The sequence below is a fragment of the Nerophis lumbriciformis genome, linkage group LG36 (genome assembly GCF_033978685.3).
Source record: "Nerophis lumbriciformis linkage group LG36, RoL_Nlum_v2.1, whole genome shotgun sequence".
NCBI lineage: Eukaryota > Metazoa > Chordata > Actinopteri > Syngnathiformes > Syngnathidae > Nerophis > Nerophis lumbriciformis.
This window is the reverse complement of record NC_084583.2, coordinates 2,487,501-2,515,483: the sequence shown is the minus strand read 5'-3', so window position 1 is coordinate 2,515,483 and position 27,983 is coordinate 2,487,501. Positions and strand designations below refer to the sequence as shown.

At 39.6% G+C, this 27,983-nt stretch overlaps 1 protein-coding gene across 5 annotated transcripts in view; it reads right to left on the bottom strand.

The window, feature by feature from the left end:
- klhl4 (kelch-like family member 4) overlaps window positions 1-27,983 on the bottom strand; it is a 219,765-nt gene that overhangs the window by 92,997 nt on the left and 98,785 nt on the right. For all 5 annotated transcript variants that reach the window (XM_061930205.1, XM_061930204.1, XM_061930206.1 and 2 more), the window contains one exon: window positions 26,565-26,761. In XM_061930205.1, coding sequence (XP_061786189.1) covers window positions 26,565-26,761 — 197 coding nt within the window. The remainder of the gene's footprint in view (window positions 1-26,564; window positions 26,762-27,983) is intronic.

Below are 27,983 nucleotides of genomic sequence, written 5' to 3'. Positions count from 1 at the left end.
CTATGACGATATCTAACCAATCTAAGTCTATGACGAGATCTGACCAATCTAAGTCTCTGACGATATCTGACCAATCTAAGTCTAAGACTAGATCTGACCAATCTAAGTCTAAGACTAGTTCTCACCAATCTAAGTCCAAGACTAGATCTGACCAATATAAGTCTATGACAAAATCTGACCAATCTAAGTCTATGAGCAATAACTGATGAAGTCTACTAAGGTATTGGCACTAGCCGCAGCATGAGATCTGACCAATCTAAGTCTATGACGAGAGCTGACCAATCTAAGACTAAGACTAGTTCTGACCAATCTAAGTCTAAGACTAGATCTGACTATTCTAAGTCTACTGATGAAGCCTACTGATGTATTGGCACTAGCTGCGGGACTAAATCTGACCAATCTTAGTCTATGACAAGATCTGACCAATATAAGTCTATGAGCATGAACTGATGAAGCCTACTAAGGTATTGGCACTAGCCGCAAGACTAGATCTGACCAATCTAAGTCTATGACGAGATCTGACCAATCTAAGTCTATGACGAGATCTGAACAAACTAAGTCTATAACTAGATCTGACCAATCTAAGTCTAAGACTAGATCTGACCAATCTAAGTCTATGACCAGATCTGACAAATCTAAGTCTATGACGATATCTAACCAATCTAAGTCTATGGCGAGATCTGACCAATCTTAAGACTAAGACTAGATCTGACCAATCTAAGTCTACTGATGAAGCCTACTGATGTATTGGCACTAGCTGCGGGACTAAATCTGACCAATCTGTTAAGAACTGGTCAAGGGGGGTGATCCCGGGATGCAGAGACGGGAGGCAAGTTTGAAATACAAAAAGTAATACATTTAATAAGTCCAAAAATGTAACAAAGAGCGATGGGGCAAAAAGTGCACACCATGTATATTAACAAAACAGGTTCCTCAGTGGTTGGCAGGGGGGAAGGCCAGGGTGCACCAAGCACTGCATATAGTCTTTGTTGCCTCAAGGAGGCTAGGGAACAAACACAAAGAAGTTAGCAATAACAGGACAAGGGAAAGCAACGTACCATGAGGCGAAGTAGGCGCATGCACGTGCGGAGTTCAGGAAACAATGACCAGCAAGGTCAAGCTGTAGGTGATGAGCTTAAATACTGGCGGGCTAATTGCGAGCAGGTGTGTCACCAGGTCCGCCCCTCGCCGAGGATGAATCACTAAAACACAGGTGCAGACAACAGAGAATGCAGGAACACACTAAAACACAACACAATCTTAGTCTATGACAAGATCTGACCAATCTAAGTCTATGAGCATGAACTGATGAAGCCTACTAAGGTATTGGCACTATCCGCAAGACTAGATCTGACCAATCTAGGTCTATGACGAGATCTGACCAATCTAAGTCTCTGACGATATCTGACCAATCTAAGTCTAAGACTAGATCTGACCAATCTAAGTCTAAGACTAGATCTGACCAATCTAAGTCTAAGACTAGTTCTCACCAATCTAAGTCCAAGACTAGATCTGACCAATATAAGTCTATGACAAAATCTGACCAATCTAAGTGTATGACAAAATCTAAGTCTATGAGCAAGGTATTGGCACTATCCGCGATATGAGATCTGACCAATCTAAGTCTATGACGAGAGCTGACCAATCTAAGACTAAGACTAGTTCTGACCAATCTAAGTCTAAGACTAGATCTGACTATTCTAAGTCTACTGATGAAGCCTACTGATGTATTGGCACTAGCTGCGGGACTAAATCTAACCAATCTTAGTCTATGACAAGATCTGACCAATATAAGTCTATGAGCATGAACTGATGAAGCCTACTAAGGTATTGGCACTAGCCGCAAGACTAGATCTGACCAATCTAAATCCATGACGAAATTTGACCAATCTGAGTCTATGAGCATGAACTAATGAAACCTACTAAGGTATTGGCACTAGCCACGAGACTAGATCTGACCAATCTAAATCTATGACGAGATTTGACCAATCTAAGTCTAAGACTAGATCTGACTAATCTAAGACTAAGACTCGATCTGACCAATCTAAGTCTAAGATGACATCTGACCAATCTAAAACTAAGACTAGATCTGACTAATCTAAGTCTAAGATTATATCATTATTATTATAACCAGGAAGGCGCCATCATCCTGTCTAAGAATATAGACTACTGTTTAAGTCACATTTGACTAACTACACTAGAGCAAGCCCGGTCACAGGCAATTACAGAGCCTGCTAGTCCGGGTGAGGAGTCAGTTAAGCTAGAACTAGCCAGCGCCAGGCTGGATAATTCCTGTACGCATAGCAATTTTCTTAGAATAACACACAACTCACATAATGTGTTTTCTGTTGTGAATGTGTCAGGGGTAGATATGCATTCTACTGAGGTGGCAAATCATGATGCGTTTAGTCGATCGCAGCATCAAGCAAACAATCTGAAAATTCCCGTCGTATCAATTCCTAGATATGGTCGAAACTATTTAAAGTGCACTACGTATAATAAACGCAACATTATTAATATTTCTACTACGGATAATTTAAACAAAAACTCGTCAAAACAGCCCAATACTTATAATATGGGCTTTTTAAACATAAGATCATTGTCTCCCAAAACGTTATTAGTTAATGAGGTCATTAGAGACAACAATCTTAACGTCATTGGTCTTAGCGAAACCTGGCTCAAACCAGACGAATTTTTTGCGCTAAATGAGGCATCTCCTCCTAACTATACGAATGCGCATATTGCCCGTCCCCTTAAAAGGGGTGGGGGGGTCGCATTAATATACAATGAAAACTTTAACCTTACCCCTAACCTAAATAATAAATACAAATCGTTTGAGGTGCTTACTATGAGGTCTGTCGCACCGCTGCCTCTCGATATGGCTGTTATCTACCGCCCCCCAGGGCCCTACTCGGACTTTATTAATGAATTCTCAGAGTTCGTTGCTGATCTAGTGACGCACGCAGACAATATAATCATAATGGGGGACTTTAATATCCATATGAATACCCCATCGGACCCTCAGTGCGTGGCGCTCCAGACTATAATTGATAGCTGTGGTCTTACACAAATAATAAATGAACCTACGCATCGCAACGGCAATACGATAGATCTAGTGCTGGTCAGGGGTGTCACCACCTCCAAAGTTATGGTACTCCCGTATACTAAAGTAATGTCCGATCATTACCTTATAAAATTCGAAGTTCTGACTCATTGTCAACAAACTAATAATAATAATAACTGCTATAGCAGCCGCAACATTAATGCCGCCACAACGGTGACTCTTGCTGACCTACTGCCTTCGGTAATGGCACCATTCCCAAATTATGTCGGCTCTATTGATAACCTCACTAACAACTTTGACAATGCCCTGCGCAAAACCATTGATAGTATAGCACCGCTAAAACAAAAAAGGGCCCCTAAAAGGCGCACCCCATGGTTTACAGAGGAAACCAGAGCTCATAAATTATCATGTAGAAAGTTGGAACGCAAATGGCGCGCGACCAAGCTTGAGGTTTTCCATCAAGCATGGAGTGATAGTTTAATATCGTATAAACGCATGCTTACCTTAGCTAAAGCTAAATATTACTCAAATCTCATCCGCCTCAACAAAAACGACCCTAAATTTTTGTTTAGTACAGTAGCATCGCTAACCCAACAAGGGACTCCTCCCAATAGCTCCACCCACTCGGCAGATGACTTTATGAATTTCTTTAATAAGAAAATTGAACTCATTAAAAAGGAGATTAAAGACAACGCATCCCAGCTACAACTGGGTTCTATGAACACAGATACAACTGTATCTACGACGGATACTGCAATACAAAATAGTCTCTCTCTTTTTGATGAAATAACATTAGAGGAACTATTACAGCGTGTACGTGGGATAAAACAAACAACATGTTTACTTGACCCACTTCCTGGGAAACTTATCAAGGAGCTTTTTGTATTATTAGGTCCATCAGTGCTAAATATTATAAACTTATCACTTTCCTCTGGCACTGTTCCCCTAGCATTCAAGAAAGCGGTTATTCATCCTCTGCTCAAAAGACCTGACCTTGATCCTGACCTCATGGTAAACTACCGACCAGTGTCCCACCTTCCCTTTATTTCGAAAATCCTCGAAAAAATTGTCGCACAGCAGCTAAATGAACACTTAGTGTCTAACAATCTCTGTGAACCTTTTCAATCCGGTTTCAGGGCAAATCACTCTACGGAGACAGCCCTCGCAAAAATGACTAATGATCTACTGCTGACGATGGATTCTGATGCGTCATCTATGTTGCTGCTTCTTGATCTTAGCGCTGCTTTCGATACCGTCGATCATAATATTTTATTAGAGCGTATCAAAACACGTATTGGTATGTCAGACTTAGCCTTGTCGTGGTTTAACTCTTATCTTACTGACAGGATGCAATGCGTCTCCCATAATAATGTGACCTCTGACTATGTTAAGGTAACGTGCGGAGTTCCTCAGGGTTCGGTTCTTGGCCCTGCACTCTTTAGTATTTACATGCTGCCGCTAGGCGACATCATACGCAAATACGGTGTTAGCTTTCATTGCTATGCTGATGACACCCAACTCTACATGCCCCTAAGGCTGACCAACACGCCGGATTGTAGTCAGCTGGAGGCGTGTCTTAATGAAATTAAACATTGGATGTCCGCTAACTTCTTGCAACTCAACGCCAAGAAAACGGAAATGCTGATTATCGGTCCTGCTAAACACCGACATTTATTTAATAATACCACCTTAATATTTGACAACCAAACAATTACACAAGGCGAATCAGTAAAGAATCTGGGTATTATCTTCCACCCAACTCTCTCGTTTGAATCACACATTAAGAGTGTTACTAAAACGGCCTTCTTTCATCTCCGTAATATCGCTAAAATTCGTTCTATTTTATCCACTAGCGACGCTGAGATCATTATTCATGCGTTCGTTACGTCTCGTCTCGACTACTGTAACGTATTATTTTCGGGTCTCCCTATGTCTAGCATTAAAAAATTACAGTTGGTACAAAATGCGGCTGCTAGACTTTTGACAAGAACAAGAAAGTTTGATCATATTACGCCTATACTGGCTCACCTGCACTGGCTTCCTGTGCACTTAAGAAGTGACTTTAAGGTTTTACTACTTACGTATAAAATACTACACGGTCTAGCTCCGTCCTATCTTGTCGATTGTATTGTACCATATGTCCCGGCAAGAAATCTGCGTTCAAAGAACTCCGGCTTATTAGTGATTCCCAGAGCCCAAAAAAAGTCTGCGGGCTATAGAGCGTTTTCTATTCGGGCTCCAGTACTATGGAATGCCCTCCCGGTAACAATTAGAGATGCTACCTCAGTAGAAGCATTTAAGTCCCATCTTAAAACTCATTTGTATACTCTAGCCTTTAAATAGCCCCCCTGTTGGACCAGTTGATCTGCCGTTTCTTTTCTTTTCTCCTCTGCTCCCCTTTTCCTTGAGGGGGGGGGGGCACAGGTCCGGTGGCCATGGATGAAGTGCTGGCTGTCCAGAGTCGGGACCCGGGGTGGACCGCTCGCCTGTGCATCGCCTGGGAACATCTCTACGCTGCTGACCCGTCTCCGCTCGGGATGGTGTCCTGCTGGCCCCACTATGGACTGGACTCTTACTATTATGTTGGATCCACTATGGACTGGACTCTCACAATATTATGTCAGACCCACTCGACATCCATTGCTTTCGGTCTCCCCTAGAGGGGGGGGGTTACCCACATATGCGGTCCTCTCCAAGGTTTCTCATAGTCATTCACATCGACGTCCCACTGGGGTGAGTTTTTCCTTGCCCGTATGTGGGCTTTGTACCGAGGATGTCGTTGTGGCTTGTGCAGCCCTTTGAGACACTTGTGATTTAGGGCTATATAAATAAAGATTGATTGATTGATTGATATCTGACCAATCTAAGTCTATGACGAGATCTTGACCAATCTAAATTTAAGACTAAATCTGACCAATCTCAGTCCATGACGAGATCTGACCAATCTAAGTCTAAGTCTAGATCTGACCAATCTAAGTCTAAGACTAGTTCTGACCAATCTAAGACTAAGACTAGATCTGACCAATCTAAGTCTATGACGAGATCTGACCAATCTAAGTCCATGACGAGATCTGACCAATCTGAGTCTATGAGCATGAACTGATGAAACCTACTAAGGTATTGGCACTAGCCGCGAGACTAGATCTGACCAATCTAAGTCTATGATGAGATCTGATCAATCTAAGTCTAAGACTAGATCTGACTAATCTAAGACTAAGACTCGATCCGACCAATCTAAGTCTAAGATTACATCTGACCAATCTAAATCTAAGATTACATTTGACCAATCTAAAACTAAGACTAGATCTGACTAATCTAAGTTTAAGACTAGATCTGACCATTCTAAGACTAAGACTAGATCTGACCAATCTCAGTCTATGACGAGATCTGACCAATGTAAGACTAAGATTAGGTCTGACCAATCTAAGTCTAAGATTAGATTTGACCAATCTAAATCTAAAATTAGTTCTGACCAATCTAAGTCTACGAACATGAACTGATGAAGCCTACTGAGGCTTCATCAGGTTTAGCAACAGTAGGCTGCATTAAGAACTGCACTTTATTTGTATTTATTTCTAAGGAATTATTTTAAATACGTAACGCTCCACTTTGGGCGGTATAGCTCGGTTGGTAGAGCGGCCGTGCCAGCAACTTGAGGGTTCCAGGTTCGATCCCCGCTTCCGCCAGTCTAGTCACTGCCGTTGTGTCCTTGGGCAAGACACTTTACCCACCTGCTCCCAGTGCCACCCACACCGGTTTGAATGTAACTTAGATATTGGGTTTCACTATGTAAAGCGCTTTGAGTCACTCAAGAAAAGCACTACATAAATATAATTCAAACTTCACTTTCATCATGTTCTATCATATATTTAACTGAAATATATGTGTTCTATTCTTTTGAATAAAAACAATTCGAAATTAAAGCTGCAAGCAGCGTTGGTCGGGCCCGCGTATTTGGCAGGTGCTAGTCCCAAGTGTCCCAATACTTTTGTCTACTTTTAGTCTGAAGTGTCCCAAGACTTTTGTCTAGTGTACCTACCTTGTCTGCATTGTGTGGGCACGTTGGTGCTTCCTGCTTTTGAGCAGCCATCTTAAAAAAACAGCACCGCAGGAGCATCAGTGCAGCGGGTCTTTGAAGGGTCATAAAATCAAAACCGGAGCAGGTATCACAACTCTTTCGCCAACTTTTAATCAGAAGGGTTCAATCTCTCTCCTGTGTTAGTTTGAAGCCGAAACAACAAACGCGCTCAGAGGAGATAATTTTTGAAGAAAGGTGATGTTGTGTTGAAGGGGGAATAGCAAACTTCCTGTATATTTTTGCTGGGGGTTGTCTATTTATGAAATGTAGGTCTAAGTGAGACCTACGGAGAAGTATTTGTTTCATGTCTCTCCGACCTTCCCAGTGGGAGTTACAGTCAGTTTTGTAATCTTTTCCTTCCGAGGAGCAGTTTTTTGTGCGTTTTATAAAAAAATTGCTGTAGAGCACAATTTTTAGATTTGGGGTTAGGTTTTTTCATTAGATCACAGTATTAGCCAGTCCTGATGTGTGTGTTCAGTTTGGTGAGTTTTGAAGCATGTTAAAGGGGTCAAATTACAGCTCAAAGAGGCAAAAGTGACTGTTTTTAGTACTTTTTTGTCTTGAAGGGGGAATTGCCAACTTCCTGTTGATTTTAGCCCGAGAATGTACCATTATGAAAGTTAGGTCTGAGTCATACCTACATAGAGAATTTTGTTTCATGTATTTCTGACCTTCCTAGTGGGAGTTACAGGCAGTCTAGTTTTTTTTTTCCCTAGGGGGCGCTAGAGCGCAATTTTGATTTTAGCAGTTTGGTTTTTTTATTAAAAGACAATTTTCGCAGGTCCTGATGTGTGGGTCAAATATGGTGAGTTTTGAAGCATGTTAAGTGGGTCAAATTAGTGCTCGAAGAGGCGGCGGAAGAATAAAGAAAAAAGAAGAAGAATAAAACCTTACAAATACAATAGGTCCTTATGTCCCATTGCATAAGGACTCCAGAAGGGAGTCCTTATGCAATGGGCCATTGCGGGCCCTAATAACACATTTTAGGGCTCTAATTATAATGCATTAACGTGAAACTGTACTCATTTTGCCGTCATAATGTCACACTGGCCCATGCCTACAGCCAGCCACCGGGTGGCAGTAAAGAGCAACACTAACAGATTCTCAACCATCGACAAGCCTCAAGAAGAAAATAAAACATTACTTTTTTTGGTTGAATTGCCTTTAAGGTTAACAGTACCACATATGAGGAAAAAAATGCCATGAACGGATGTAAGTTTAATAATTGTCTTTTTCTTCTGCAAATGAGCTAACCGAGCATTAGTGATGGGTTGATGAGGCGTCATGAAGCGTTTCGACACATTGCAAAACTGTATTGATACTGCGTCGATACTGTGTCACTAAATACTGACATCTGCTGGACATTAAAAATCCCTACAGGCAACCTATGGACCGACTCAACTGACACTGATTTGATGCCCTAGTACAGGGGTCACCAACCTTTTTGAAACCAAAAACTACTTCTTGGGTACTGATTAATGCGAAGGGCTACCAGTTTGATACACACTTAAATAAATATATTGTCATTTGTAAGTTACACGTAAGTGTGATTTAAACAAGAATAGCTAAATAAATAAATTTATATATATAAAAAAATGGGTATTTCTGTCTGTCATTCCGTCGTACATTTTTTTTTCCTTTTACGGAAGGTTTTTTGTAGGGAATAAATGATGAAAAAAACACTTAATTGAACGGTTTAAAAGAGGAGAAAACACGAAAAAAATTAAAATAACATTTTGAAACAGAGTTTATCTTCAATTTCGACTCTTTAAAATTCAAAATTCAACCGACAAAAAGAAGAGAAAAAGTAGCTAATTTGAATCTTTTTGAAAAAAATTAAAAAAAGAATTTATGTAACATCATTAGTAATTTTTCCTGATTAAGATACATTTTAGAATTTTGATGACATGTTTTAAATTGGTTAAAATCCAATCTGCACTTTGTTAGAATATTTAACAAATTGGACCAAGCTATATTTCTAACAAAGACAAATCAGTATTTCTTCTAGATTTTCCAGAACAACAATTTTAAAATAAATTCAAAATACTTTGAAATAAGATTTAAATTTGATTCTACAGATTTTCTAGATTTGCCAGAATAATTTTTTTGAATTTTAATCATAGTAAGTTTGAAGAAATATTTCACAAATATTTTTCGTCGAAAAAACAGAAGCTAAAATATTTATTATTCTTTACAATAAAAAATTTTTTTTTACTTGAACATTGATTTAAATTGTCAGGAAAGAAGAGGAAGAAATTTAAAAGGTAAAAAGGTATATTTGTTTAAAAATCCTAAAATCATTTTTAAGGTTGTATTTTTTTCTCTAAAATTGTATTTCTAAAAGTAATAAGAAGCAAAGTAAAAAAATAAATGAATTTATTTAAACAAGTGAAGACCCATCCATCCATCCATTTTCTACCGCTTATTCCAAGTGAAGACCAAGTCTTTAAAATATTTTCTTGGATTTTCAAATTCTATTTGAGTTTTGTCTCTTTTAAAATTAAAAATGTCGAGCAAAGCGAGACCAGCTTGCTAGTAAATAAATACAATTTAAAAAATAGAGGCAGCTCACTGGTAAGTGCTGCTCTTTGAGCTATTTTTAGAACAGGCCAGCGGGCGACTGATCCGGTCCTTACGGGCTACCTGGTGACCGCGGGCACCGCATTGGTGACCCCTGCCCTAGTATATACAATAATATAAACCAAGTCATTGTATTTCATTTAGGATTATTTCATATCTTCATTTCAATAAAAATATATTTTTATCTTTTTTAGATACAGTCAATAAATAATGTGAACATGTATCATAACATGGAAATCTAAGAGAACATGTTGTGAATGATTGTGGACTGGGAATTGTTTTAATTTTATTTTTTTTACACATTTTTATAAAAAAAAAAAAAAAAAAGTTTTTCCGACGTATTACATTTTAGACGCTTTCTCTTCTTAGTTATTATTTCTCCGGCTGTAGAAAAGAGCCGCTCACAGGGCACAGAGGAGGCGTCAGTGCGACACAGTTCGCGTATTGGTCACGTGACCAAAACAGCTCATGATCGGTCACGTGACTTTCTAAAAGCGGTACGTGCACCGACACAGGGTTTCGCTCTATGAGCTCGACGCATGCGCCGATGCATCGGTGTTGCCGGACCCATCACTACCGAGCATAATGTCGTGTTAAATAATGAGTGTAATGTTACACAGCTATGCTAGAGTCGCTAACACGTGTGTCCTCTTCTTCCACGTGTTGTTTACAACCTAACTGGAAAAGACTTTGTCTTCTTTTTTACCTCTCATTTCACCACCCGGGTGTGATTTACGAGATCTGTCGGATCGGGGTATTTTTTTTTGGTCCGGGCCGCGTTCTGCCGAGTTAGCCCGTCTTTGCTTCTTGATGTGTAGCGACCTTGATGTTTGTCCTCAGCCTCTCGGTCTTCCCACCTGCAAGGCTGTCCTAACGAGCCGGACAATGAGCTGTCAATCACAGGCTCGGGACATTTTACGGCGGGGGAAGTAAAATAAAGGTGCGTCTATTGTGAGCGTACCTGGGAAGGACGGCTGTTTGCTGAGGGCAATAGGTGAGCTTCCGTTTCTCTTTCAGTATGAAGCACTAAATCTGTTTATTGCTTGTAAAAATGGAAATATTACATGAACTGTAGATATTTTACCCGTAATATATACAAATCCCGTTTCCATATGAGTTGGGAAATTGTGTTAGATGGAAATATAAACGGAATACAATGATTTGCAAATCATTTTCAACCCATATTCAGTTGAATATGCTACAAAGACAACATATTTGATGTTCAAACTCATAAACTTTTTTTTTTTTTTGCAAATAATAATTAACTTAGAATTTCATGGCTGCAACACGTGCCAAAGTATTTGGGAAAAGGCATGTTCACCACTGTGTTACATGGCTTTTCCTTTTAACAACACTCAGTAAACGTTTGGGAACTGAGGAGACACATTTTTGAAGCTTCTCAGGTGGAATTCTTTCCCATTCTTGCTTGATGTACAGCTTAAGTTGTTCAACAGTCCGGGGGTCTCTGTTGTGGTATTTTAGGCTTCATAATGCGCCACTCAATTTCAATGGGAGACAGGTCTGGACTACAGGCAGGCCGGTCTAGTACCCGCACTCTTTTACTATGAAGCCACGTTGATGTAACACGTGGCTTGGCATTGTCTTGCTGAAATAAGCAGGGGCGTCCATGGTAACGTTGCTTGGATGGCAACATATGTTGCTCCAAAACCTGTATGTACCTTTCAGCATTAATAGCACCTTCACAGATGTGTAAGTTACCCATGTCTTGGCACTAATACACCCCCATACCATCACAGATACTGGCTTTTCAACTTTGCGCCAAGAACAATCAGGATGGTTCTTTTCCTCTTTGGTCCGGAGGCCACGACGTCCACAGTTTCCAAAAACAATTTGAAATGTGGACTCGTCAGACCACAGAACACTTTTCCACTTTGTATCAGTCCATCTTAGATGAGCTCAGGCCCAGCAAAGCCGACGGCGTTTCTGGGTGTTATTGATAAACGGTTTTCGCCTTGCATAGGAGAGTTTTAAATTGCACTTACAGATGTAGCGACCAACTGTAGTTAATGACAGTGGGTTTCTGAAGTGTTCCTGAGCCCATGTGGTGATATCCTTTACACACTGATGTCGCTTGTTGATGCAGTACAGCCTGAGGGATCGAAGGTCACGGGCTTAGCTGCTTACGTGCAGTGATTTCTCCAGATTCTCTGAACCCTTTGATGATATTACGGACCGTAGATGGTGAAATCCCTAAATTCCTTGCAATAGCTGGTTGAGAAAGGTTGTTCTTAAACTGTTCAACAATTTGCTCACGCATTTGTTGACAAAGTGGTGACCCTCGCCTCATCCTTGTTTGTGAATGACTGAGCATTTCATGGAATCTACTTTTATACCCAATCATGGCACCCACCTGTTCCCAATTTGCCTGTTCACCTGTGGGATGTTCCAAATAAGTGTTTGATGAGCATTCCTCAACTTTATCAGTATTTATTGCCACCTTTCCCAACTTCATTGTCACGTGTTGCTGGCATCAAATTCTAAAGTTAATGTTTATTTGCAAAAAAAAAATGTGTATCAGTTTGAACTTTAAATATGTTGTCTTTGTAGCATATTCAACTGAATATGGGTTGCAAATCATTGTATTCCGTTTATATTTACATCTAACACAATTTCCCAACTCATATGGAAACGGGGTTTGTATATATAAATAATATAAATACAGATTTAGCTGTAAAAATCAGCTGTACAGTGTGTTTGGAGGAGTTCAAGTACCTCTGAGTCTTGTTCACGAGTTGAGTTGAGTTGAGTTTGAGTTTATTTGGAACATGCAAGCATACAACATGATGCATCACAATTTCCAGTTTCTCTTTTCAACATGTTCGAAAAGGAGTAGAAAGAAGCAGAGCTTATTTAATCCTACCCCTTTTCTTTTACATAACAGTTGCTAAAACTTTTGTTCACTTCCTGTTCTCAATTTATTCACAATATACTCCGTAAGTTTTCACTAGAGATGCCGATAAATGCGTTAAAATGTAATATCGGAAATTATCGGTATCGTTTTTTTTAATTATCGGTGTCGTTTTTTATTTTTTTTTATTTTTTTTTTTTTTATTAAATCAACATAAAAAACACAAGATACACACTTCTTTCTGTTATTAATATTCTGGTTCCTACATTATATATCAATATATATCAATACAGTCTGCAAGGGATACAGTCCGTAAGCACACATGATTGTGCGTGCTGCTGGTCTACTAATAGTACTAACCTTTAACAGTTAATTTTACTCATTTTCATTAATTACTAGTTTCTATGTAACTGTTTTTATATAGTTTTACTTTCTTTTTTATTCAAGAAAATGTTTTTTAATTTATTTATCTTATTTTCCGGAAGAGTTAGTGCTGCAAAGGGTTCTGGGTATTTGTTCTGTTGTGTTTATGTTGTGTTACAGTGCGGATGTTCTCCCGAAATGTGTTTGTCATTCTTGTTTGGTGTGGGTTCACAGTGTGACGTATATTTCTAACAGTGTTAATTCGGCCACCCTCAGCGTAACCTGTATCGCTTTTGATCAAGTATGCATTGCATTCACGTGTGTGTGTGTGCGTACATATCTTGTGGCTGGGCCGGCAAAAAGCGGACGTGACGACAGCTCGTGAAGGACGTTAAAGGCAGTGCCTTTAAAGCACGCCCCCAAGACTGTGGTCCGGGTGGACTACGAGATATAATGACTGATGAACACCTTCGTTGGATAATGAAGGTTGCCTCAGCTCAAAGCCTGAGCCCCGACATGAATGAACTAGCATCCAAGAAAAGATGGCAGGTATCTGGCTTGGGCACATCAGATTAGATCAGTGTGTTGCAAACTGAGCAGTTTAAAGTCCTTAATGGTTGTTTTATTCATTGTTATTTTATTTTCAAATTTATTAGCCTGTGGAAAAAGTTAATTTTGATATTTACCTCAGAAGGCTGCAAATAGAAAAGAGGCATTCATTTTTTATTTAAATTGTATTTGATATGCCATTGATGTTTTTTAATTATTATTATTATTATTTGAAACTCGATTTTGCATGTCACTATAAAGTTATATAAGCCTTCCTTGTTCAATATTCAATGCAAAACTTGTTTGGGTCCCTATTAATTAGTTAATTTGTTCAACCTTGGCCCACGGCTTTGTTCAGTCTTAAATTTTGGCCCACTCTGTATTTGAGTTTGACACCCCTGGTCTAGAACATGTTTTGTTTTACTCATTATTGATGTGTTTCTTGCTACTTTATGTTGTATATTTTTTACATGAGATTTCCAGTTCAATTTATCATCAATCATTATACCGAGAAATTTGGTTTCATTTACTCTTTCAATTTCTATTCTGTCTATTTGTACTTGTCTTTCTCTTCTACTGTTACTGTTTTTGTCAAACCATCTTTTTAATTTGTTAATTTCTTCTGTTATTATTTGTATTATCTTCTGTATGTTCTCTCCTGAACAAAACACTGTTGTATCATCCGCAAATAATACTAACTTTAAATATTTTGTAACTTTACAAATGTCATTTATATAGAGATTTAATAATTTAGGTCCTAGTATTGATCCCTGAGGTACACCACAGGATGTATTTAGCGTTGTAGATGTGTGTTCGCCTAGAGTGAGGGAAGAGTGGATTGTGAGATCGACTGGTGGATCGCTGCGGCGTCTTCAGTAATGCGGACGCTGTATCGATCCATTGTGGTGAAGAAGGAGCTGAGCCGGAAGGCAAAGCTCTCAATTTACCGGTCGATCTACGTTCCCATCCTCACCTATGGTCATGAGCTTTGGGTTATGACCGAAAGGACAAGATCACGGGTACAAGCGACTGAAATGAGTTTCCTCCGCTGGGTGGCGGGTCTCTCCCTTAGAGATAGGGTGAGAAGCTCTGTCATCCGGGAGGAGCTCAAAGTAAAGCCGCTGCTCCTCCACATCGAGAGGAGCCAGATGAGGTGGTTCGGGCATCTGGTCAGGATGCCACCCGAACGCCTCCCTAGGGAGGTGTTTAGGGCACGTCCGACCGGTAGGAGGCCACGGGGAAGACCCAGGACACGTTGGGAAGACTATGTCTCCCGGCTGGCCTGGGAAAGCCTCGGGATCCCCCGGGAAGAGCTGGACGAAGTGGCTGGGGAGAGGCTTAGGCTGCTGCCCCCACGACCCGACCTCGGATAAGCGGAAGAAGATGGATGGAATATGTGTTCGGCTCCCTTTTTTTCAGGAACGCTAACACCAAAAGTCACAATGTCCAGATAGAATTCTAAAAACGTTGTGACAGACCACCTCAAAAAACCTTAATGGAATTTTACGGTTTTTCACTGAATGGGACACCCGAAATGTACATGAAAATAAAGAAAGTGGAATTTACAATATTAACTATGAACAGTAAAACACTGAATATTAAAGGCCTACTGAAACCCACTACTACCGACCACGCAGTCTGATAGTTTATATATCAATGATGAAACACATGCCAATACGGCCGGGTTAGCTTACTAAAGTGCAATTTTAAAATTTGCGCGAAATATCCTGCTGAAAACGTCTCGGTATGATGACGTCTGCGCGTGACGTCACGGATTGTAGAGGACATTTTGGGACAGCATGGTGGCCAGCTATTAAGTCGTCTGTTTTCATCGCAAAATTCCACAGTATTCTGGACATCTGTGTTGGTGAATCTTTTGCAATTTGTTCATGGAACAATGGAGACAGCAAAGAAGAAAGCTGCAGGTGGGAAGCGGTGTATTGCAGCAGGTGTTGTGCCGGATAACGCACCCCCGCCATAGAATGCACCCCTTGACTGTTGTGCCGGATAACACAGCCGGTGTTTCATTGTTTACATTCCCGGAAGATGACAGTCAAGCTGTACCATTGGCCTGTGGAGAACTGGGACAACAGAGACTCTTACCAGGAGGACTTTGAGTTGGATGCGCAGACGCGGTACCGTGAGTACGCATGCAGCTGCGGCTTCCAAACATTTGATGGCTTGCCCGTACGTGCGTGCCGCTATGTGCATGTCACGTACGTAACTTTGGGGACTTTGGGGAAATATATGTGCTGTATGAACTTTGGGGAGGTGAACGGTACTTTGGGCTGCGGGATTGAGTGTGTTGTGCAGGTGTTTGAGTTGTATTGGTGGGTTATATGGACGGGAGGGGGGAGGTGTTTGTTATGCGGGATTAATTTGTGGCATATTAAATATAAGCCGGGTTGTGTTGTGGCTAATAGAGTATATATATGTATTGTGTTTATTTACTGTTTTAGTCATTCCCAGCTGAATATCAGGTCCCACCCGCCTCTCACAGCATCTTCCCTATCTGAATCGCTCCCACTGCCCTCTAGTCCTTCACTCTCACTTTCCTCATCCACAAATCTTTCATCCTCGCTCAAATTAATGGGGAAATCGTCGCTTTCTCGGTCCGAATCGCTCTCCCTGCTGGTGACCATGATTGTAAACAATGTGCAGATGTGAGGAGCTCCACAACCTGTGACATCACGCTACTCGTCTGCTACTTCCGGTACAGGCAAGGCTTTTTTATCAGCGACCAAAAGTTGCGAACTTTATCGTCGATGTTCTCTACTAAATCCTTTCAGCAAAAATATGGCAATATCGCGAAATGATCAAGTATGACACATAGAATGGACCTGCTATCCCCGTTTAAGTAAGAAAATCACATTTCAGTAGGCCTTTAAGAACATATGAACATCTTTTACTTCTCAGACCAGCTCCTCGATAGATGTGTATCTTTTACAATCAAGCAAAACACAACAAAAATGTAACAAACAGCAAAATATGAACGCAAAGTGTGATAAACACCGACAATATGATATAATATCACGTAAAAATCTGCTTTCCCATCTGTTTCTGACACACGCATTTCGGGCTGGCTGCTCTGCTCTGGTCTGTTCCTGGTCTGACCTGCTGTGACGTAGATTACCGTAATAACTCCTATAACGTTCTTGTGGCTTGTGCAGCCCTTTGAGACACTTGTGATTTAGGGCTATATAAGTCAACTTTGATTGATAACACCCAATAGCGCAGATTTAGACCATTGAAATACTTTCTATAGTCCAAAACTTACGGTTATTTAAAAACATCACTGCACATCATAATGGCAGCTACAGTTTTGATGTTAAAGGTCTAAAAAAAAAAAATTATGTAGAACGTCCGGCGGGCCGGGTTGAAAATCTTAACGGGCCGCGGGACGTATTTTGCCCAGGTCTGGCCTATAATGTTCTCTAGCCTTTATTTAACCAGGTAAAATCCCATTGAGATCAAAGATCTCTTTTCCAAGGGAGACCTGGCCAAGAGGGCAGCAGCAAGGTTACATTAAAAACAGTAAACAACACATAAAACATTAACATTAAAACTTGCTCTCATAACACGTGCATACAGCCAAGGTAGACTGCAATCCTTTCACAGAAGCTTTAAACTTATTTAATGTAACAAGGGTTTGAAGTTGAGGATTCGATTGTAGGTTATTCCAAGCCTTCGGTGCTGAAAACCTAAATACTTTCTGGCCCAGTTCAGTTCTTACTTTGGGGACGACAAATTGCAGAACATTCATTGAACAAAGATTGTGACTTCCTTGTTTCTTTAATAAAAGACAATGTTAACGTTACCTGTCAAATTCAGATTAGATGCCTTCTCATTTAGATAAGCATGACAAGAGACAAATGCTACTGTAGTACTAGCTCTAGTTCATTGTCCACGGTACTTCTTGTCAAAAGTGCAGAATGTTATTTTCACCATCTCAAAATTCAACATAAAATACTTTTGAGCATTATTCTCCCCTGGCAGTTTCAGGCTTGTGTGACTGGATCTTGTGGTAATTGACAAAATGTTTACATATTCCTACACTGCAAAAAGTCAGTGTTCAAAAACAAGAAAAAAATACAAAAATTAGGGGTATTTGACTTGAACTAAGCAAAATTGTGGACTTTGTGGACTTGGAGAAGGCATTCGACCGTGTCCCTCGGGAAGTCCTGTGGGGAGTGCTCAGAGAGTATGGGGTTTCGGACTGTCTGATTGTGGCGGTCCGCTCCCTGTATGATCAGTGTCAGAGCTTGGTTCGCATTGCCGGCAGTAAGTCGGACACGTTTCCGGTGAGGGTTGGACTCCGCCAAGGCTGCCCTTTGTCACCGATTCTGTTCATAACTTTTATGGACAGAATTTCTAGGCGCAGTCAAGGCGTTGAGGGGATCCGGTTTGGTGGCTGCAGGATTAGGTCTCTGCTTTTTGCAGATGATTTGGTCCTGATGGCTTCATCTGGCCAGGATCTTCAGCTCTCACTGGATCGGTTCGCAGCCGAGTGTGAAGCGACTGGGATGAGAATCAGCACCTCCAAGTCCGAGTCCATGGTTCTCACCCGGAAAAGGGTGGAGTGCCATCTCCGGGTTGGGGAGGAGATCTTGCCCCAAGTGGAGGAGTTCAAGTACCTCGGAGTCTTGTTCACGAGTGAGGGAAGAGTGGATCGTGAGATCGACAGGCGGATCGGTGCGGCGTCTTCAGTAATGCGGACGCTGTATCGATCCGTTGTGGTGAAGAAGGAGCTGAGCCGGAAGGCAAAGCTCTCAATTTACCGGTCGATCTACGTTCCCATCCTCACCTATGGTCATGAGCTTTGGGTTATGACCGAAAGGACAAGATCACGGGTACAAGCGGCCGAAATGAGTTTCCTCCGCCGGGTGGCGGGGCTCTCCCTTAGAGATAGGGTGAGAAGCTCTGTCATCCGGGGGGAGCTCAAAGTAAAGCCGCTGCTCCTCCGCATCGAGAGGAGCCAGATGAGGTGGTTCGGGCATCTGGTCAGGATGCCACCCGAGCGCCTCCCTAAGGAGGTGTTTAGGGCATGTCCGACCGGTAGGAGGCCACGAGGAAGACCCAGGACACGTTGGGAAGACTATGTCTCCCGGCTGGCCTGGGAACGCCTCGGGATCCCCCGGGAGGAGCTGGACGAAGTGGCTGGGGAGAGGGAAGTCTGGGCTTCCCTGCTTAGGCTGCTGCCCCCGCGACCCGACCTCGGATAAGCAGAAGAAGATGGATGGATGGATAAGCAAAATTATCTGCCAATAGAGCAAGAAAATTTGGCTTGTCAAGATTTTCCAAAACAAGTAAAATTAGCTAACCTCAATGGATCCAAAAACACCTTAAAATAAGTATATTCTCACTAATAACAGGTGCACTTTTCTTGATAGAAAAACCTTTTTGCTCGATATGTTGAAAAATATTCTTAAATTAAGTACCGTATTTTTCGGACTATAAGTCGCAGTTTTTTTCATAGTTTGGCCGGGCTCCAGTGCGATTTATATATGTTTTTTCCTTCTTTATTATGCATTTTCGGCAGGTGCGACTTATACTCCGAAAAATACGGTAAATGCTAGTGCCATTATCTTGACATAATGATATGCGCTCGGCATTACATTTCTTGACACCAGCAAACTTATACTAAAAACTAGTTTATTGTTCTTAATGGAAAGGCAACAAGGCAACCGCTTGTTACTCTCGGGGTCTCCTCGCCGCTCAGGCAAATCATATTGTCTAAAAATGCATTTTTCCATCGATAACATGAAATCATCGCGCCAAGTGCGTGCTCTTTCAGTCAATTAGTGCGCATATATACAGCCCGGCCCCCGGCCAAAAAATGTTTTATTGTAATTTTGAAGAATTCATCTGAATGTGCATGAACTATTTCTGTTGAAAATTGTTAGAAATGTCACATGTTAAATGTTTAAATATTAACTGTCAGTTTACTGTACTGTGCCAACTGTACTACTTTATGAGTACGTGTTTTCTATTGTTTCATTGAAAATAAAACAGCAAAGTCCATTTGGCTGTCATCTGTTTTAATTATAAGACACAATTGTGTCAAAGTCATGCTTTTTTTAATGCTTGAAATAAGAAATTATTACTTGAAAAAAAGTAGTTTTATACTTGTGAGTGTTGATGACACAGCTTTGCAACAGCTGATATTCTAGTTTCAAGCATGTTTTACTCAATATAGGTCATCAAATCTCAGCAACAAGCTGTAATATCTTACTGAGATCATTTAGGACCAAAACCCTTAAAACAAGTAAAACACTCTAACATAAAATAGATATAAAATAGATGATGTTTTACAGATCATCTTCAAGTCGCTTTCTGACAGTCGTTTCAGGATGCGCCGTTTTGTGGGCGGTCTTATTTACGTGGCTCACCTTCGGCAGCGTCTTCTCCCCATCATCTTTGTTGTAGCGGTGTAGTGTGCAAGGACGGGAGTGGAAGAAGGGTTAAAAGATGGAGCTAACTGTTTTAATGACATTCAGACTTTGCTTCAATCAATAACAGAGCAGCATCTTCTCATCCGTGGCGCAATAATGCAACACCATAGCCGGAAATGTGTCCCGTGAAAAACCGTCTGACCGGAACTCTCTAACAACTAAAGTTCTTTGGGTAAATAATGTAAACTCACTACACCGGTATGTTTTAGCGCTTTCATGGCGAGTTTACAGACAGCTATAAGTAAGAACTTTAGACTACTTTATATTAGAAATGGCAACAGTGGAGGATGAATGCCACAAAAGAAGGTAGATAAAAAGAAGAAGCTTATGACTATGGTGTCGTCACGGACTACAATGCACATTTTCAGGTCTTGTGCAGATCACAAATACACATCAGCAGGTACCAAAAGGTAAGAAAAGTTGGTTTTGCATAATATTGCGAAACAAAACGCCAGGTAATATGTCTGATAATAGGTGCCATATTGCGGTCCTTATACAAACACCTTCATAATACTCGTATATTTAATGCGCCGACAATCCATCAAGCGGTGCGGCTTCATAGCTTACCGAAGTCGTACTAAAAACATTTTGGCAGATTTTTGAGCGCCGTGTGTAATGTTCTATATTCTCAATGGAACATTTAAAGTTTTGGTGTTGTTTACTGCCCTCATATTGCAGTCTACACGTATCTCTTATGTATGACTGCCATCTACTGGTCACACTTATCATTACACCCTGTACCAAATAAAATTGCTTCGAGGTCAATCGCAAAAAGCCACTGCCTGACCAGGGCTCAGAAAATCTGCAAAGACTCCTCCCACCCCCACCAAGGACTGTTTTCACTGCTGGACTCTAGAAAGAGGTTCCGCGGCCTCCGAAGCAGAACCTCCAGGTTCTGTAACAGCTTCTTCCCTCAGGCCGTAAGACTCTTGAACGCATCATAATTCAATTATCCCCTCAACTCTCCCCAAAATGGATTAACTCGCTGGAATAAAAAAGACAATATAACATACATCCATAAACGTGGACGCATGTGAAAAAGTGCAATATATTTATCCGTACAGTAATTTATTTATTTATTTATACATATTATATATATTTATTTATTTTATATACATATTTATATGTTATTTATATATATTTATTTATTTATACATGCACCTTATTGCTTTTTTATCCTGCACTACCATGAGCTTATGTAACGAAATTTCGTTCTTATCTCTGCTGTAAAGTTCAAATTTGAATGACAATAAAAAGGAAGTCTAAGTCTAACAACTAGAATTATGCCGTACATTCGGCGCACCGGGTTATAAGGTGCACTGTCCATTTTTTAGAAAATGAATGGATTTTAAGTGCGCCTTATAGTCCGAAAAATACGGTATTATATCTGGAACACATTTTTTTTTTTGGTGGGTGGGACAAAAAATGTAAAGATACAGGTGGATACACTACAGCAGCACAAAGTCAAGTCTTGTATTCTGGCCTAAATGTCCACATAATGTCCACACCAGATAATATGTCTGCTAATAGGTGCCATTTTGCGGTCCTTATACACACACCATAATAATACTCGTATGTTTAATGCGCCGACAATCCATCAAGCGGTGTGGCTTCATAGCTTACCAAAGTTGTACTAAAAACATTTTAACAGATTTTTGAGCGCCGTGTGTAATGTTCTATATTCTCAATGGAACATTTAAAGTTTTGATGTTGTTTACTGCCATCATATTGCAGCCTACACGTATCTCTTATGTATGACTGCCATCTACTGGTCACACTTATCATTACACTATGTACCAAATAAAATTGTTTCGAGGTCGGTAAGCACAACTAGAATTATGCAGTACATTAGGCGCACCGGGTTAAAAGGCACACTGTCAATTTTTGAGAAAATTAATGGATTTTAAGTGCGCCTTATAGTCCGAAAAATACGGTATTGTATCGGGAACACATTTTTTTTTTTTGGTGGGTGGGACAAAAAATGTAAAGATACAGGTGGATACACTACAGCAGCACAAAGTCAAGTCTAGTATTCTGGCCTGAATGTCCACATAATGTCCACGCCAGACAATATGTCTGCTAATAGGTGCCATTTTGCGGTCCTTATACACGCACCATAATAATACTTGTGTGTTTTTAATGCGCCAACAATCCATCAAGCGGTGCGGCTTCATAGCTTATCGAAGTCGTACTAAATTTATTTTAACAGATTTCTGAGCGCCGTGTGTAATGTTCTATATTCTCAATGGAACATTTAAAGTTTTGGTTGTTGTTTACTGCCATCATATTGCAGTCTACATGTATATATTATGTTTGACTGCCATCTACTGGTCACACTTATCATTACACCATGTATCAAATGAAATTGCTTCGAGGTCAGTAAGCACAACCAGAATCATGCCGTACATTAGGCGCATCGGGTTCTAAATGTGCCTTATAGTCCGAAAAATACGGTAGATGCCTTCTCATTTAGATAAGCATGACGAGAGACAAATTCTTCTGTAGTACTAGCTCTCGTTCATGTCCACGGTACTTCTTGTCAAAATACCTGTGTGCAGAAGGATATTTTCACGATCTGAAAAACAGTTTTTCAACAAATTTGCTCTCGTGTTTAAACGCTAACAGTCTTCAGTCAAGCGTTGATGAAATGTGTCAACTCCAATGTATAAAGTTCTGAATTGGCAGATCTTTGTGGTGGATCACACCCCTCACTCTCCCTGGGAAAGTCCAATCATTGGTCATTGTCAAACCTCAGATACAAGTTTGTAATCTTAAACTGGTCCACTTCTACGTACTGCAACCAGAACTCATGTACCACAAAGGTATTTGACCGTGTCCTTATGGGTGGTGCATGGGGAGTACTTGCGTTTTGGGCTCTCTACTACCGGCTATCTTGGAGTAGTTCATGGTGGGTGTTAGTTTATCAAGGTCAACAATTGTCTCTGGTTCTGTTCATTTTATCTATGGACTAAATTTCTAGGTGCAGCAAAGAGGTAGCACACTGGTGTAATGACTGTAGGATCTTCTCTGCCGTAAGCAGATTAAGCCAATCTGGTGGTTTCAAGCGTTGGCCTTCAGTCTTTACTGCCAGCTGAGTTGATGAGAATAAGAAAGTCCAAATCAGACGCCATGGTTCGTAGGTGCAAAGGGTTGACTGTTGACTCAATCAGTTTGGGTTAATATGAGGAGTCCCAACCAGGAGAAGACTACAGAATTCTGGTGGGACTATGTCTCACAGGTGGCGAGAACCCCTCAATATCTCCTTGGGTGGGTCTAAAGGAGGTGGCTAGAGCTGGGAAATCCCAGCATGTCTATTGCTGGGTAGCAATCACATGACCTAAAGGCATTTGCGGGTTTCAGGCGAATTTGGGCATATTTGAAAAGGTTTGGAGGCAAATAGATGAGCAATCATGAGAAAATATTTAAAATGGGATGGAGTGGATTTATACACTCTTAAGAAATGGGTGGTACTTGTATAGCGCTTTTCTACCTTCAAGGTACTCAAAGCGCTTTGACACTACTTCCACATTTACCCATTCACACACACATTCACACACTGATGGAGGGAGCTGCCATGCAAGGCGCTAACCAGCACCCATCAGGAGCAAGGGTGAAGTGTCTTGCTCAGGACACAACGAAAGAACAATTCTGAAAGATTTAAAGTATTCATCATCACCAAGATGGTACTGCTTGCCTCGACCTCCCTTCCTTGGACACTCACAAGGATTTAAAGAAGAAAATATTGAAGGCACATCATGTATTTACATCTGAGGGGTCCACAAATTAAACATGAATCTGTGAAAGACAAAGTTGGGTCTATTCGTGCATCGCTAAGTAACATATTTGATTGACATAACAAGTGACGCTAATGACAAGAATGATAAGTTTGTTTGCAGTTGATTTCCTGCTAAAAATATTAGTCTCAACTACAACTCACGTCTGCAGTTGTTTTTATGCTGTGAAGTTTGTATTTTGTCTCATTATTTAGCTAAAGATGTCCCTGTTGTTCAGCAATATTTGCTAGCGATATCAAGATTCAGTATATGATGCTGAGCCTACCAGAGATTAATTAATTTAGTCTATTAATACTATTAAGGATGTATTCTTGATGCTAACAAGTGGCACTAAAGACTTTATAGTATGGTCCTCCGTGTCGAATAAAGCACTTGGCTTTCCTGCACAACAACAACTAAGCTTTTAGTTTCTGTTCTGAAAATGGACAACAAAAATACGGTGGATTGGACCAACAATCACAATATTTATTGCTAAGACTTAACATGACGTCATCTAGTTATATTTAGGCATAGCGGCCACAAAACAACACAAACTAATGCGATCTCTTGTCCTTTCTTTACATTTAGTTCTGCTCTCTAACACTACTAATATAGAAAAAACTCGATTGAATCACGCAAAGTTTCTCAAACAAATCAAATGTTCAAACATTTTGCAAAGTGATCTCTGCAGACACACGCGGTCTGATTGTATTCCACGAGATGATGAAAGTGATATTTTTAAGAGCCGTTTCCTTCGACACACATTAGTTTTTTCCCCTGACTTTATTACGTTCATGAACCACTTCTTTCGGGAATCTATTAAAGCCATTTTGTATCTCTCTATTTGAACGACTGGAACGCCCAAGAACAGAACAGCAACACGACATTTTCTGCCCAAACTCTACACTCACGCTATGCTCAAATGCTTGACCATCATGGAAATTAGACCGCGAAATATAATAAAAAAGGACGTGACGTCGCATGCAACCCAGCAATTCCTTACTTAGAATGCTGTCTCCGGTTGATGGAAGGAAAGTTGATGTATGGATGGTAAACAAAACAATAATGCACGGTACAAATTCAACATAAAATACTTTTGAGCTCTATTCTCCTCTTTCAGTTTCAGGCTTGTGTGACCGGATCTTGTGGTAATTAACAAAATGTTTACATATTCCTATTAAGGGATTAGGAAAATTACCGCAGCCGCCTCTGCAAATATTTAACATTAAGTATTGAATTTTAGATCTCAAAAATGTATAATTAGTCAAGCATGGACGTGGAAAACACATGTAGGTTAATTTTCAGCACAGTGAGGGAACAAAATGCAAAACAAAACTGTTTAGTTGTGTGTTTAAATATATTTTAAACATTCAAATGTGTGCTTCTTTGTGCACAGGCAAGATATCCCCTTACCAGGGCTCAAATTTCCCTCGTCCTTTATTTAACTGCAAACTGTGTCAGTGTTCAAATAACATCAACACGAGCTAAAATGTTTTGTCATCTCATCGAACTGAACGCAGGCTGTGAAGATTGTGTATTCGACGTGGGAGGTGTCACTCCTCTTTAGTTTTGTTGGCCAAACTGTTGTACTGATAGGAGGCATTGGAGAAGAACAAAGCTTGTTTATTTGACTTTAACTTCATTGGCCAAACTGCTGTGTGTTTTATTTTGATATCAAAAAGTAAACGGCATCTTTTTTTACATTACTTGTGTTTTTTTCATGTCACAAAAAATATATATGTATATGTACATATGTGTATATATAAATGTATGTATGTACATATGTATATAAAAATTTATATATGTATATATAGGTATATATGTATGTATGTGTATATATGTATGTATATATATATATATATATACATACATATATGTATGTATATATATATATACACACATACATATATATATTATATATATATATATATATAAATATACACACACACATATATACACACACACACACACACACATATATATATATATATATATACATATATATATACACACACACATATATATATATACATACATATTTATATACACATATATATATATATACACACATAGACTGTATATGTGTGTGTATATGTATTGTATGTATATATGTATAGGTATGTATATATGTATACATACATATACATACTTATACATATATACACATGTGTATATATATATATATACATATATATATATATATACATACATATATATATATATATATGTATATGTGTATGTATATATATATATATATGTGTGTGTATATATACGTATATTGTGTATATATATATATATATATATATATATATATATATATATACACAAAATATTATATATACACAAAATATTATATATATTTATATATATATATATATATATATATATATATATATATATATATATATATATATATATATATATATATATATATATATATATATATATGTGTATATGGGTATATATATCCATCCATCCATCCATCCATTTTTCTACCGCTTGTCCCTTTTTTGAGGTCACAGGGGGTGCTGGAGCCTATCTCAGCTGCATTCGGGCGGAAGGTGGGGTACACCCTGGACAAGTCGCCACCTCATCGCAGGGCCAACACAGATAGACAGACAATATTCACACTCACATTCACACACTAGGGCCACTTTAGTGTTGCCAATCAACCTATCTCCGGGTGCATGTTTTTTACATATATATATATATATATATATATATATATATATATATATATATATATATATATATATATATATGTTTGTCTTGGTGCCCCAATTTAGGGCAACACTTGCCTTGACCTTAAAAAGTAAAAATTCGAGGCCTGCCTTACCATAGTGTAGTTGTGAGCCACGTTGAGCAGGTCCACGCAGCCCTGGGCGTCGGCAAAGGAGCGTATTCCCAGGCAGTTGGACGGATGCAGCTGCTTCATCAGGAAGTTGCAGCAAACCTGGATGACTTGTGAGAGCTGCAGCAGGCAAGCTGCCGCCAATAAACTCTCGATGGTCTCTTCTTTCAACTCAAGGACACCTACAATGTCAAGGGGAGGGGGGCAGGATTTATATTTGATGTGACGACTAAATGGAGCTGCGCTGGCAAAAAAAAAAAATCTGTAATAGAGGTATATAGTTCACTCGTAATTTCTACCGTCGTACAACAGAATAGATAAAAATAAGCATCAATTTCCCTGGATGTTCACGCTCATTGGCGTAATAAAAATCAAACTGTATTTTTTAAAACACCATCATAAAAGCAAAGAAAATTATCACAAATGAATCTTGTTTTTAATTTCAAATACGCAAAAACACATTAAAAGCCAGGATGAATAATAGTGATGAAGCGATATGAAGTCTTAGGGATAGCCAGTTATTCAGCAGCAGTGATCCTGTATATCCATTTTAATCACGCTCGGCTTGCCCATGTTCTCATAACCACTTCCAAGAGCTTGTGAATGTTTTTATGACAGAGGTGGGCAAATATTTTGACTCGGGGGCCACATTGAGAGAAAAAAATGTGTCTGGGGGGCCAATGTGTATGTGTGTATAAATGTTATATACACATTTAGCTGTTCAAATCTGCTGTACATATATATATATATACATATATATATACACACACATATGTATATATATATACTGTATATATATATATACATATTTATATATATATATATATATATATATATATATATATATATATATATATATATATATATACACACATATATATATATATATATATATATATATATATATATATATATATATGTGTCGAAACTGTCGAAAGAAACCTGATTGCCCCCTCAACGGGGGGTGCTTACAAACATCAGTTGTCTACCAATCTAAGGTAATACGCAAGGACATTAACACATCCGACACATATGTAGGATTAACCGAGGGTGAATTCAAAACCAGATGGAACAATCACAAGGCTTCTTTCAGGAACAAAAACCTGCGAAATACCACAGAACTCAGCAAACACATTTGGGACCTCAAAGACAATAATGTTGAATATTCAATAACATGGCAAATTCTTGCATCCAGCACACCTTACAATAGTGGTAATAAAAGATGCAACCTATGCTTGAAAGAGAAACTGTTTATTATTTACCGTCCAGACCTGTCATCCCTCAACAAGCGCAGCGAAATTGTAACAGCATGCCGCCAAAGACGGAAACACCTCCTAGGTAACACATGAGCCAATCACCACGCCCCTAGGCCAGCCTGTACCCACCCACTCTGTGCCGTATATA